Source organism: Leptosomus discolor, chromosome 18 (genome assembly GCF_034619465.1).
Source record: "Leptosomus discolor isolate bLepDis1 chromosome 18, bLepDis1.hap2, whole genome shotgun sequence".
Taxonomy (NCBI): Eukaryota; Metazoa; Chordata; class Aves; order Leptosomiformes; family Leptosomidae; genus Leptosomus; species Leptosomus discolor.
Window position 1 is genome coordinate 14,145,495 of NC_141408.1, and position 13,228 is coordinate 14,158,722.

The 13,228-nt window shown below is 53.2% G+C and overlaps 1 protein-coding gene across 5 annotated transcripts in view; it reads right to left on the reverse strand.

Moving 5' to 3' along the window:
• The window catches only part of MSI2 (musashi RNA binding protein 2), a 257,243-nt gene that overhangs the window by 13,093 nt on the left and 230,922 nt on the right, over positions 1–13,228 (reverse strand). For 2 of the 5 annotated variants that reach the window (XM_086475065.1, XM_086475064.1), the window contains exon 11: positions 6,611–6,673. In XM_086475065.1, the coding sequence (XP_086331191.1) occupies positions 6,611–6,673 (63 nt within the window). Of the gene's footprint in view, positions 1–6,565; positions 6,674–7,865; positions 7,890–13,228 lie in introns of all 5 variants that reach the window. The other 3 variants (XM_086475063.1, XM_086475061.1, XM_086475062.1) reach the window with 2 other exon arrangements.

Genomic DNA, 13,228 nt, shown 5'->3' on the forward strand with positions numbered 1-13,228 from the left:
CATCCTACAGTAAAATGAGACAAGTGTTTTTTGCCTGTAGCCTGGGTTCTGGAAAGGACCTGAGTGATTCCTACCCTGGGCCAGCACAGCACTTCTGAACCAGAACAGAAACGAGTCCCCTTTCCTTTTTATTTTTTTTTTTAAATTTGGGGTCGTAGTCAGAAAAACAACTGCAGCACTCAGAGAGGAAAACAAAGATATTGCCAGGGACGAGGCCAACACCACGCACAGATAACCGCGGAGCGGCCTCCCCTCGAGCCGTGCTGCGCCGAGCAGAGGCGCACGGCGCGCCCGCCGCCCAGGCAGCTGCCCCGCGCGGAGCCCGGCGGCCGTCGCTTCTGTTCAACGCGCGACATTCGTCCTTGTGGCCACCCCTCCCTGAAGCCCCACGCCGTGCGGGGCCCCTCCGCCTCACCCTCCCTGCCAGGCCGCCTCTGCTACGAAGATAAACGAAAGATAAAATCTGATGCAGCCATTAATTCACCGACGCGTCGGCTGCCAGGCTCTGTCACGTAATCGCCAGCGGTTCCAGCGGAGTGAGAAATTTCAGCCCACTTGCTGCTCCCAAGTGGTCCACTGGTTAGGTTCTGGCTTTTGAGATTACGTAGCTCGGATTAAACTTTACGTACTTTTATATAGCGGAATGAAAGGGGGAGAGCAGTGCCATCAGAGGCGCCGTGCCACAAGGGAGTCCTCTCAATGGGCCGTATAAATCCCAAATTGGTTCATCGCTGGATCTTTGCAAGGCCCCTCCTTACGGCACTGCTGCGAGCCGGTGGCAGCGTCTCCCCCTCCGCACGCACAGACCAACCGTTGTCCCGCTTTTTATGGCCGCAATTCGCTAACGCTACGGGTGCCTAATGACAAGATTAACTTTTTAGAGCACCTTCTTTAAGTGTAAGACAAGGCTTCCTAAACCCCATGCAATTTGTCGCTCTGCTGACTTTCAGACACACTCCTCACTCCATCATACGCCTGGCACATTAAACAGTGGGTCCCCCCCGTCTCCCTGGCAGATTGAGATCTAAGGGGGAAACGATTCTCCCCCCTGATGCACAAGCGTTTCAGCTCCCCGGTAGCAACAAGGAAAGTACCAGGGGCGGCTCAGACTGCCTTGTTCAGGCTTGTGTGGCGTCAGCCCCATCCGAGCGGCTGTTTGGCTGATTTACTTTATGTTCTATTAGAGGTAAGGAGCGGATACAAATCCTTAATTACATTTTGAAAGCCCATTCTGGATATTTTATTTCCTTTGAAAGCACTTGCTGGAATAAGCGCACTAAAGACTGCCTTGACTATCCCCAGCGGAGCAGGAAGACGCTCCAGCTCAGCACATCTGGTTGGCGGGGACGGCCGGGGGGCGCGGGGAGGAGGGAAGGTGTGACCGCGCCGTACAGTATCTTTTCTGCTCCCAGCAGGATGTTTTCTGACAAGCAACAAACGAAACAAATAAAGAAAAGCCTAATTCGGGATCTCAGTTACCATCTGTTAAATTTACTGACTGCAGCTTCATCTGTGAAAGGATTTTAGCAGTTTGGCACAGAAACCTGGGCACAAGAAGCAAAGACACTTGCTGGCTCAATGGCAAAGATGATGAACTTGCCTTGAACTCCCCATGCTGATATTTATGAAATGTTAAATCTTCATTTAAAAACGCTCCCTTAAGCTGGGTGACATGGCAATGAGCGCGACCCACCACGAGCTCTCTGTTGCATAACAAGATTTAAGGTTTATGACCTCAAAACAATCGCTTCGTGTCTCAGGACAGTCTGCGGGAAGCTGCCTGGCACAGGCGGCATTATTTAGATACCCAAATGGAGTGATTTGCGTTCGGCACATCTGGTCTACGACTGCCAACGAATGAGTCTATGGGCTAATATGGACGAGTAACAGGCTGATGAAGAAACCATGATTGTAAAATGATTTTAAAAATATCGTAAGTTCTTTTTAATACAAAACAAAAATAAGAGAATATAGTTAAGAGTCAGTGTTTTGATTCCTAGGGGTTTAATTTGAAAAATAGAAATGGCAAATTTACTATCAGCATAACAGCATGTGCGGGTTCTTGTACAGAGGGTGTAGGTTGCCTACAGACGGCTTCAATTTAAACTTCCAGATAATGGGATTTAACAAATAGGGTACTATGGATCCAAGCCGTTAGCAGCTCTCTGCTGTATCGATAGCCCTACGCTTTCGATCAGACCAAGGCTATGCTTTTAACTGCCCCGCTAGTTCACGTTGATGATACCTATAATATCAACTCAACAATGCATGTTCTACAACTACATCTACTGCTACCAGTACGACTACTACAGTGCATGCATTTAGTTCAGTCCCACAGATACATACACTCTAAGAACAGGCAAGGGGAGATGTGAAATGTTTTACGGGACGACAGGTGTTTTGTTTTTTAAGTAAGGGAAATTAATAAAAACATCAAAAGAAAGAAAGTGTACAAAAAAATAGAGACATTTCTCAAGAGTTGGTATGAGTCGTTTCTTGAACCGTTTCGTCCGAACAAGCAAAAAACATGCAACCAGCTGCTACTAACAAGAAGCTGGACACTGAGAGAGGATTAATAGGTGTGGACAAACCTTCCCGCTGAGAGCGCTCAGAAGAGTGTTTGAGAGGAGGTGTGCACGTCCGAGTGTAAGAGAGGCCGGAAAGTATGCCTCAGAGACACCCTCTCTCACAGCAGCCCCAACCAAGCAAGAGAGAAAACAACAAAACATAACTGCTCACACTCACCATCAAGGTCAGTAGCTCACGTTACGAGATTTGTTATAGCTGGCAAGTATAAAGTACAGTAAGGGGTTGTCGGGGCGCAGGGCTCAAAGGCAGCACTGGCAAGCCGGGACTGGCGCCCAAAATCCAGATGTGCCGGGGGTCGGGGAGGAGCGGGGGGGGAGCAGCTCCTGGCGCCGCGGCACCGCGCTGTCCCACCGCGCTGTCCTGCCGGCGGCCGTCTCGGCGGGCGTAGCGTGCCCGTGGGAGCCGGCGCCGCTGGCCTGGGTCAGGCTCCTCCCGGTGCCGAGCAGCGGGAATCGGGCTGGATTACGGATGGCCTTATGGGGTTTGTCTCCAGTCCTCAGGGAGGAATAGTCGGTGGCAACAGGTTGGGAACTGGAAAAATCTCAGGCTTGTCAATGAACCAAAGAGGAAGGAACGAAAACCCTCTCCTGCCAAATTTTCCTTGTCTCGCTCTCCTGCCAAATGAATCCCCTCCCATGTCAAATGCAGGATAAAAATGTGCCCCCCCCCCATGACTGTATTTTAAAAAAAGCATTTACACGACAAAAATGTTTCACACGTAAAATATGTCAGGTGGATTCAAAAGAAACGTGACATTGATAGTGAAGTTGTCTAGGAGGAGTTTGCAGCATTCAGGCTTTTAAGTTTGCTCACTTTCTGTGGCTCAGGTCCCAATTCATTAAAAAAAGTACAAGAATGGATGAGGTTGTTAAAACCGGCTGAGGGATTCGGCAGCGCAGTCCCACCCGGTGTGAACGGACGAGGCCAAACCCCTCCGTCTGCCCGAGGGACCTCAGCGATCGCCTCGTCGCTGGGACGTCGATTGGGCACGTGATTTACAAAGAGAAGCGTGGCTGCGTCCACCCTGCCGGCACGCGAGCAGCTAAGCTGGACGTGACTTTGTGAGCGGCACTGAGCCCGAGTAGGGGGACGTGTCCCTTTCTGCTGGTTGTAGGAGAGAGACGCTGTGACAGACAAAAGACCTTGTTTCTCCAGCAAGGTAAACCGGTGACTGCATCCTCACACGCTGCGACAGAAAAAGAATGGGCGAGGGCAGGGAAGACCAGGCAGCGCAGAACCAGGGCCGGGCGCTGCCCCCGTGCAGTAACTGCCCCCCCGTGGGCTCCTTTCGCTGGCTGTCAAGCAAACGTGCAGGTTTACTAAGAGGAGGAACATCACCCCGGGGAGAAACCGAGGCGGTCAGTGCCCACGCACGGCAGCCCGCGGGGCTGGAGCGCAAGGGCTGCAGCTTCCTTGGCAGACCAAGACGCACGCCCGAAGGTGGATGCTCCCCACAGGCGCTCAGCCCCACTGGTGGGCACCGGCGCCCGGGCCGAGCTCCGGTGCTGCACAGGCACCGCGCTGGCAGGGATGCCAGGAAGGTGGGGAAGAGCCGGCAGGACGGGGCCGGAGAGCAGAGGAGGACAATTTGGAGTGAGCCGGCGGGGCCGGAACGCTGCAGAAGGGGCAGCAGCGATGGAGGCGTCTCCGGCAGCCCCTGGGCAAAGCGCTCCCCAGTGAGCAGAGGGATGGTGGGATGCGCCCGCCCGGGCGTTTTCCGGCTCTTTTCCATTTATTGGCAGAAAGGGGCCAGTTAGGGCCAACTGTGCCGCGCTCTGTGCTTTTGGATTAGGCACGCGTGAAGCAGGGCTGTGCGAATTTGCAAAGGAAAGAGAAAAACCCAACCGAAAAGAAGGAAAAATAAAAACCCCAACCATTTTTCTTGTAATGAATCGGGCCCATACACTGTAGGGCAAGATCGATCGTACTCTACTGCTCCTGAATACAATTCACTACCATTGCTGGATGGAAGTGATGAACCCAGGATGTCCCTTCAGAAAACCGTCTTGGGATGGAAATGACTCTACGTGAAACACCACTGTTCCCAGAGCACGTTTTGCTGCAAATGTGAGCGGCCACCAGGCCGGGCCGGTGACAAACCCATCTTCCTCCTTGAGATCTCGGGGCTGGGCAGGGGCCGGGGGCTCTTTTGATTCTGTTTTGGGGTTTTGCCAGTTTTGTGCACGCAGGCAATTTTGAGGCTTGAAAGACATTTCCAAACACCATACTGCTCTTTAAACTTGCCAGAAAGGGTGTTGTTAATTTGGGGTTAGATTTAGTTTCGTATTGCAAGTTCAAATAAAAACGAAAAAACAAAACAGAAAACCCAACAGAAAAAAAAACAACAAAACAAAACCAAACCAAAAAACACTCAAATTAAAGACAAATGATTTTCAGGCACAGAATTGATCAATGCTCAGTTCAGTAGTAATGGGCACCAAAAGCACTCCGATTAAAAAAAATAAATAATAATCAGGGAAGCAACGTTAATCCAGCCAAACCCTCTGTGCCTTGCTAAGGGGCAACTCACCAGGTCTGTTTGCACGTAAAACGAAACCTGAAGGGCAGAACATGAGGAAGAGGCAGAAACAATGAAGTCTCTTTTCCCGAAATCGTATGCAAAATCAATCTCTCTTTTTTTTTTTTTTTGTTCTCGTTTTGTTTTGTTTTGTTTTGTTTTTTCTCTTTGGGTTTGTTTTTCCCCCTCCATGAAGGGGCAGTAGGAAAAGCCGGGAGATGGGGAATTCCCACAACCAGTCTGGCAAGTCACCCCTTAGGCGCTCTCTACATGCCACAAGATGAAACTGGTACAGATAATCCTTTGTAGCCTGCAAGCAGTGCCAGTTTGCATGGAACGGAGTTCTCCTGGTGTCTTTCTTTGGCCTCCATGGCATCAGGCTCGCACTCGAGACACACCTGGGCCTGCGCCCTCCTCGTAACCCCTCACGCAGCGGTTCAGTCGGGTCTTTTCGGCGAGAGCCCCGTTAAAACCCACCGGGGCTGCCAGAAAAGCCACCGAGAAACCCCCACTTCAGGACTGCGCCATGAGTGAGCTGGAAAGCCGCTGCCCCCGACGCGTCCTCCGCTCCGGCACCTCCGCCGTGCCTGCCGGCGAGCCGGGCCCGGCGAGGGGCTCCCAGCCGGAGGGGCCGTGCAGGAGGCGCGGGGCCGGCAGCGGCTCCGTCCCGGCTTGATGTCGGCCGAGGCGGTGGCGGCGGGCGCTGCCGAGCCACCAGCTCACCGATGGCCGTCCTGAACGTTTAATTACCTGAGCAAAGCGCTAATTCACGTGGTTCGCTAAATTTAAAACCTAAGGTAATGACGGTAATTGGCAGCGGTTTATTTATTTCCCTTAAGGGGAAAAAAATAAAAAGTTTTCAGAAGGACGGGAAGAAAAGCTTTGGCGTTCCTCAGGAAAGCAGGCCGGGGGTCGAAGCGGGCAGGGCCGCTCGCCCCGCGCGGGCAGAAGAGGCCGTCCCCAAGGGGACGCGGCCCCCTCGCCGCCGGGGTGCCCCGCGAAGGCCGACCCTCGCGCTGGCCGCGGCGGAGGAGGCGAGAGCGGCTCCGGGCACGGCGGGAGCGCCCGGGGCTGCCGCTGCCGCCTCAACCCGCCACCAGCTTTCCATGAGGAACGAAAACTTTTTTTCGAAAACACGAATTGATTTCTTTGGGGTGTCCTTTATTAACCTCGAATTTAAACCAAAGAAACAAAGAAACCAACATAATAAAGGAATAAATAAAGAAACAAATCAGAATATCTACCCTGGTTTTGGCAGTTCTTACGCCAATCTCCTGCAAGGTGCTCCAGGCCCCGTGGCCTCTGCTTGTAGTTTGGGTTTGGTTTGGGATTATTTATTTTTTATATAATTTTTTTTTTTTTTTGATCGTTTGTTTTCAGGTCCCCAGGATAAGTGTGAGGAAAATCAGAGAAATGATGGAGAGCTGCAGCCACACAGAATACCGACAGAGCTTTTACCTGACCCTGCACTCTGAGGGTTTGCTCTTCCACGGGCCCCCCTACCTGATCCTCTTGCTGCCGCCACGGCTGCCGCTGCTACTGGTCCATAAGCCGCTGCCGGAAAACCTGGCCGTGGAGAAAAGGAGAAGGGTAAAGAAAGAAGCCAGTGGGTACCGCGAGTCTCTGCGAGGCGGCCGCCGAGGGCGCGGCGTTTCCAGAGCTCACCGTCCCGGCTCTCCGTGCCGTCAACAGGCACCCTTTTTAGAAAGAGCCGAGCCCTCGCCAGGTGCCCGCTGACGGTGGTCTCTGCCGGCACAAAGGCGGCCCAAACCCCCTCGGCAGAAGAGGAACGCCGCTGACGGCGCGCCTGGCCACGGCACGCCGCGAAAGCCGAGGTGCCGGGGCGGACAGACTGGCGGCAGAGCCGGCAGCGCTCAGCTTACGTCTCCGTACTCTCAAACGGCTGGGGTCAGACCGCTTCGCAAAACAACGGGGGAATTCTCTTCTTTGCTTATTTGCAAGTGATAATAACGTGCTGATCTACAGACATAGCAGTAATGGAAAATACGAGGAGGTCCTCATGTCAAGATCACAGATTTGCTGGGATCAAGCAGAAAAAATTCACTGGAATGTAATTTGAAAAAGAAAGAAAGAAAGAAAGACAGAAAAAAAGCTCTTGAAAGCAAACCAGCCGCAGATCGAGGAGCTCTAAGACATACACCCTGCTACAGGAGGACCGAACCCTTGCAGACGAATGAAATGCTGCTAGTGAGATTGCAGATTTAGTTTCTTTACTTAATTAGTATTCAAAAGATCTGCCAGAGGCTCTGACTTTAAATATACGTGTTTTAAGAGGGCAATGGCAAGGTCCAGGTGACCAGCAAGAACCCCAACCCCCCTTGCTGCAAAGTCAACAAAACCCTCGGAGGTTCCTGGTCTCTGGGGAGCTCCGACTGCTCCTGGCGCCCGACAGCACAACCCCGGGGGTAGTCACCACCACGGGACCTGCCCCTTGCGCAGGCTCCAGGACGTTGATCACAGCTGCTTTGCAATGCTGAGGAACCACAGAAAAACAACCGAGGCAACAGAAAAAAAGAGAACAGCGAGCTAGAGGAACGGAGAGAGCGAGACCCGGAGAAATCAGAGAGCGAGACCCAGAGAAATCAGAGCGTGAGACCCAGAGAAGTCAGCAGACTACAAGCCCACTACCTCTAGCACTACCGTCTCAGCTACGGGTAATCTACCAGGGGGAAAGGAGCAGAGAACAACTAGGCTAGAGTGACTTGAAACTACTTAAAACAATTAAAAAAAGACATACTTGCATTTAAGTATGGTAATAGGGCTGTTAGGGGGGAAAAAAAAAATAGCACAGGTAAATGTATGCACAGCTACCCCAGGCTGCGGCTGCTGCTGCTCCCCAGGCGCAGAGCCCACGCGCCGCCCAGCAAATCCTGTTCCCTAACGCCGACGCGAATCTGTTTGGTTTTGTTATGTCGATGAACTGCTACCGGGATGCAGGAAGAAGCACATCCAGACCGGGGGATGTTTTAACCAGATACCCAAGCGCTACATTCCCTCTGGCTGATGATGGAGTCATCAACCCCGGCTGGGTCCCCCAACGTACGTTTAGGGCCGGAGCTGTGGTATGTTGGAGCGAGAACTCAGCGTTAGATTTACACCAAAGTGCAGGGAAAGCAGCTGCAGGACAAGGACTCAGGCTTTGGGGCTTCGTTTTCATGCAGAGCCATGCCCAGGCCAAGCCCCGAGCCCTCCCGCTGGGGGTTAGGAGGGAGCAGAGCTGGCACCGTCCCTACAGCCTCTCCTCCTCCGCTCCCTGCCCACCACAGCACACGCTCCGTGAGCAGCGTCCTCAGCGTTCCCATGGCACGTCCAGGACCAGCTGGCCACCAGCGGATCTCTCGTTTGGAGGCTCCAGGGGCTCCCCAAACCATCCGTAAGGGATCAGAGGAGCTGTGGATTTTCCACGGAATAAAATGCTTCTGCCAAAACCAATCAAATACCCTTCAAATCACCCAGCGCCCCCTGAAAACAGCATAAAAACCAGGGCTGGAAAGTTTGTTTCTCTTGTTCAACTGCCAGGGACGCTCAGTATCTATTTGAAATGCAGGACAAAAAGTTTTGCCATGCAAAAGAAGAATGAAATAACAAGGGTGGAGGAGGCACTCTACAGAAAGAGCCTGAACAAAGGATCTGTTATTGCGTTTCAATGGACAGATGTGTGAAAAATTAATCCCTCCACCCCCAAAGAAAGCCATTATCCCAGTTCTGAGATAAAAGCATCTGGGCGACATGGCACTCCAAACCACTCAAGCGTGATCGGCTGCTCGCTCTCTGCCCGGGAACGCTGCGGCCGGGCGGGCGGCTGCGGAGCGGCAGCGACGCGGCTGCCCGGCCCTCCGCGATGGAAACGGGGATTGATCACCAAGATTGGCAAAACCCTGCTTACCAATACAGACCCACAGGCTGGAGCCCTAAATCAAGCCAAGGTCCTGAAGTTAATCAATCCCCCGCACCGACACCCCGCTTGCCAGGCACTGCACTAACGAGCTCGTTCGGCCGAGAACAAACTTCCCGCCGCCGCGCTGCTGAGCGCGTTAACGCCGGCGACGGCTCGCAACTGCGCCAACGCCCCTCTGGACTTCGGCGGCTGTTTGCTCCCCAACCTCTCAGCCGTGGTTGGCAGCCGACGGTGTCCCCACGTCACAGGTGGGATAAAACGAGGCACAAAGAAGCAAAACGACTTGAGAAAGACATCTGCAGACAGCCACGGGTGCAGCCGGGCTCTCGCAGGTCCTGGTCTCAAGATCCACCGCTAATCTCCGTAATTCCCCTCGCACCAACCCCATGGCGTTATTTAAGCACTTTGGTCACGTTGTATTATTCCCTCCCATTGTTTATAAACTTCTGCACCAGTGAAGACTCGAAGAACAGCACCACGGTGACAGTACAATTAACGCTGAAACTATTCTGTGCACCGCGAGGAACTTCTGCCTCTATCACCCCTCTGCCTGTGCTGTCACATCGTTTTATTAAAATTTGAGAGCTGAGGTACCTGCAGCTCTTGAGCGAACAGGAAAGCACCAGCAGGCACTTCTGCTGGTTTCCAGGCCCTCAGAAGGAACCTGCTTGTCCACGGAGCCTCTTGCTGGTCCCCCAGACCCGCACACACTCCCCTTCCCTGGCATCAGGGTGTTAAAACTGGGCGAACTGCAGCTGCCGAGTCCCAGCAGCGCCTTTCCGGGTGCTGTTCCCCGGGCAGCGGCAGAGACGGATGCGATCCATCCCTCTCTGACTGACAGGGGCCCCAGCACGGGGCATCGGGGTCACCTCCAAGGGCTGGAGCAGGGGCCAAGGAGAAGCGTTAGCCAGCAGAGCCCAGCGTGTGACACGCCAGCGCCGCTGTTTTCCCTTAGCCATGCCTGGGAAGCGCAGGCTTCTCTGGGAGACAGAGCAGCGGCTTTGGAGACGCAGGACTGCTGGGTGTGGGGGGGACCCCAAGGGACAGGGGGGGCGGGGGGGGGTATCAGCAGGCTCTTTGCACCCTGTAGCCAGCCACCGAGGGGCTTGCACGCCCCCGGTTCATTTTTAACAGGCAGCCCTGGAGGTAACGAGGTGCCAGGAACGGGCACCCGGACCAGAGCACCTTGAAGTCGACAGGAGCATCGACCGCAGCGCGCTGGGGATCCCACCCCGGCGACGAGCCCACCGCCGGCCAGGCAGGGAGCGCAGGCGGCACCGGCCCGGCTCCCTCCGAGCCCTCTGCTCTGAAGTCAACCGGGAAATCCCAAGGGGCGGAGGGAGAGATCGACCCATCCGCCACGTTTGTTTAAGGCGCTCCGATTCCTGCCGAAACGATCCCTGTCCCTCTTTGTGTATCCGCCGCTTGTAATTGCCTGGAGAAAGCAAGGTACCAAAGCTGTTCAGAAGGACAAAAGTGCCCACTTTCGGCATCGCAATTAGAAGCTATCTCACAATAAATGTTTTGCCATGGGCTCACACGCTGTCCAGGAAAGCCCTGAGGATTCACACCAATTTCATGCTCTCTTATTGCTCTGAACGAGCTCAAGCCAGCGTTTGGAGTTCAATTTTTCCACAGATAAATCTTTCTCCTTCCTGCATCAATCGTTTCACTTTAAATACCGAAGCAGCCTCGTGCGAGGGAGGATGGACACATCTGGTTTTGAACGCTTTGCCCCAAGGTCACAAATCCAGGCAGCGGCTGGCGGCGAGCAACTGCCTCCTCCAAGGCTCAAATGAGTTTGGGAGAAGGGGGGGCTCGAGGGGCCGCACACGCCCAGGCGCAGCAGGGCTGGATTTGGGCCGGCGGCGCCCAGCCCCGCCGCCTCGCACTCGGCCTTACCGAGCACGAAACGCCGAGCACCCGGGATTTAGCGGCTCTTCCAGGGGCTTTGTGAACAAATCTGGCGAGAGCTGCGCTGCCTGAGCAGGGCCGGTCCTCACGGGGGCCGGGGGCTCGAGGGCTGCCGGCGGAGGGCACGCTCCCTCCACGGGTCTCTGCCCTGCTCCGTGCCCGGCTCCAGTGGGATCGTCCCCTTCTCAAACCACCGATTTCTCCTTTATCCCAGCCTAAGCTGGCCACAAGGCAACCAGGAGGGAATGAAAAACACAAGCAACATTTCACACCCCCCTCCTCCACGCGTGCTGCCAGGAATCCTTTGCGTGCAGCCCTGGCTTTCCCGGTGAGAAATCATTGACTCCTTCAGACCTGCTCTGCTCCGTTCAGCCCCTGAAGACCCCAAATATCTTGTATCCCCAAAGGATGCAAGACCCTATCCTCTACAAACAGACAGACAACAGGAATCAAGCCAAAAAGAAGCCACGAAAATCATGGAATTAGCTCTTCCATCAAAAAATATCATGCAAAGAATCTTCTCTGCTTCTAACAGCTAAAGCACTCGGGGCACACGAGGTCACATGTTTAGACTTCAGCAATAAGCACAGGGATTTAAAACAAGCATAAAAAGGGAAGCTGAGATGCTCAAATCACCACCAGGCTCCAGCACCGGAATTCAGAAAATAACCAAAATCATGGGACGCGCAGGGAGAATAAAATAAAAGCCACCATAAAAGCGCGCCCAGCAAGCCAACCCCTTCCTCTCTGTTCACGGACCGCTTGGAGTAGCCGCCCGCGCGGGCAGGAGAGCCGAACACCGCAGCTCCCTCTCGCAAAGCCAGGGGGTCTCTACGCGGGGCGTTTCGGAGGGCCCTCCGCACGAGGGGGGTCGAGCTCCGAGGCCACATCTGCCCCCAAACACTTCGCCTCTCACGCCGACGGCGCTCCCCAGCGCGCTGACGTGAACACGGGCCGTTGAGGAGGCTCGCTTGATCTCCCAGGAAAACAGCGCAAAGCCTGGAACATAAAACCGTCTGCAGGTTGAGTGGGAGAAGGAGAGGGGGAAACCGATACCCTCTTTTCAAACAACGTTACCAGCAGCTTTGATCAGCACAGAAAAGCTTCGCGAGGCTCACAGCTGTCATTTCAAATGGGTTCTCGCTTGCATTATTCTTTCCATTAGGCAGTGTTATCCCCTTTGTAGGATCTTTAGGCTTCATTTCAAAAGTATCAGACTCAAAACCATGAAGCAGAAGAGCCTGGTAGCTTCTTTCTTTTTTTTTTTTTTTGAAGGCAGGCAGGCGTGGGTCCAATTTACTGGACAAAAAGGTAGTCTTTAATGGTGAGCACACACAAGGGAAAGCTCCATCCCAAAACAATCCCTTTATGTTTAAAACCTTCATCTTTCAGGCCTCTCTGTCTCAGGCTCCCCCTCCCTTTCTATAAGGAAACAAGAATGAGAAAGAAAAAAAACCCCACCTGCTACCATTGCAAGCCTTAGATTAACAACTAAACGCTCAATATTTAGGGAAGACTATATACCCAGAGAAATAAAAGTTTATCTAGGAATTGATGAACGATCGGGATTCTAGCAAATCATTCACAACTCGTTATCACGGCTTAGTAGCGATCAACTCTTTGGGATTTGATTGAAGACTCTACCGAAGCTCCCCCGAAGTCCGTAGGAAGCGAACGCGGAGGCAGCTACAAGCCCTGCTTGACCTGTCTCCCGCTTCCCACCAGCGACCCTGGTTTGTCTCTCGAGCAGTGGGACGGCGCCGTGCGCGCGACAGCCCACGGAAGGGACCAAGCAAGGTGCAGAGCAGCCCTCCTTGGGAACGGAGAATTTCTCTCCCTCAGCTTTTGATCAATTCTATTAACACTTTTAGCATCTCCAAGCCCGCACAGAGTCCTTTATTGTGACAGCCCCATTAAGTGTTTCCCTTTGTCTTTATATGCTGTGTTACACCAAGCTTATTAAAATCTATTTCACCAGGTCAGAAAATTAGCGAACTTCAGATCCAGCACATCATGCATAACGGAAACCTCATTAAGCAGCCCACTGCGTTATTCAAGGCACAGTCATCTGCTGCTTAAAATGTACGGTGCGTGGCAAGATTTTGTAGAATCCTCAACATCAGACACCCGTAATGCGCTTCACACCCGATGTGTGTTTGCAGATGGATGTTATTATGAACAAATATTTCTGCTTTGGAATTTCAACAAAACAATAAAACCCAAATATAGTTAATTTAGAATTTGGCACTTCCACTTTATGTACAGTAAACGACCCATTTTTCAGCTGT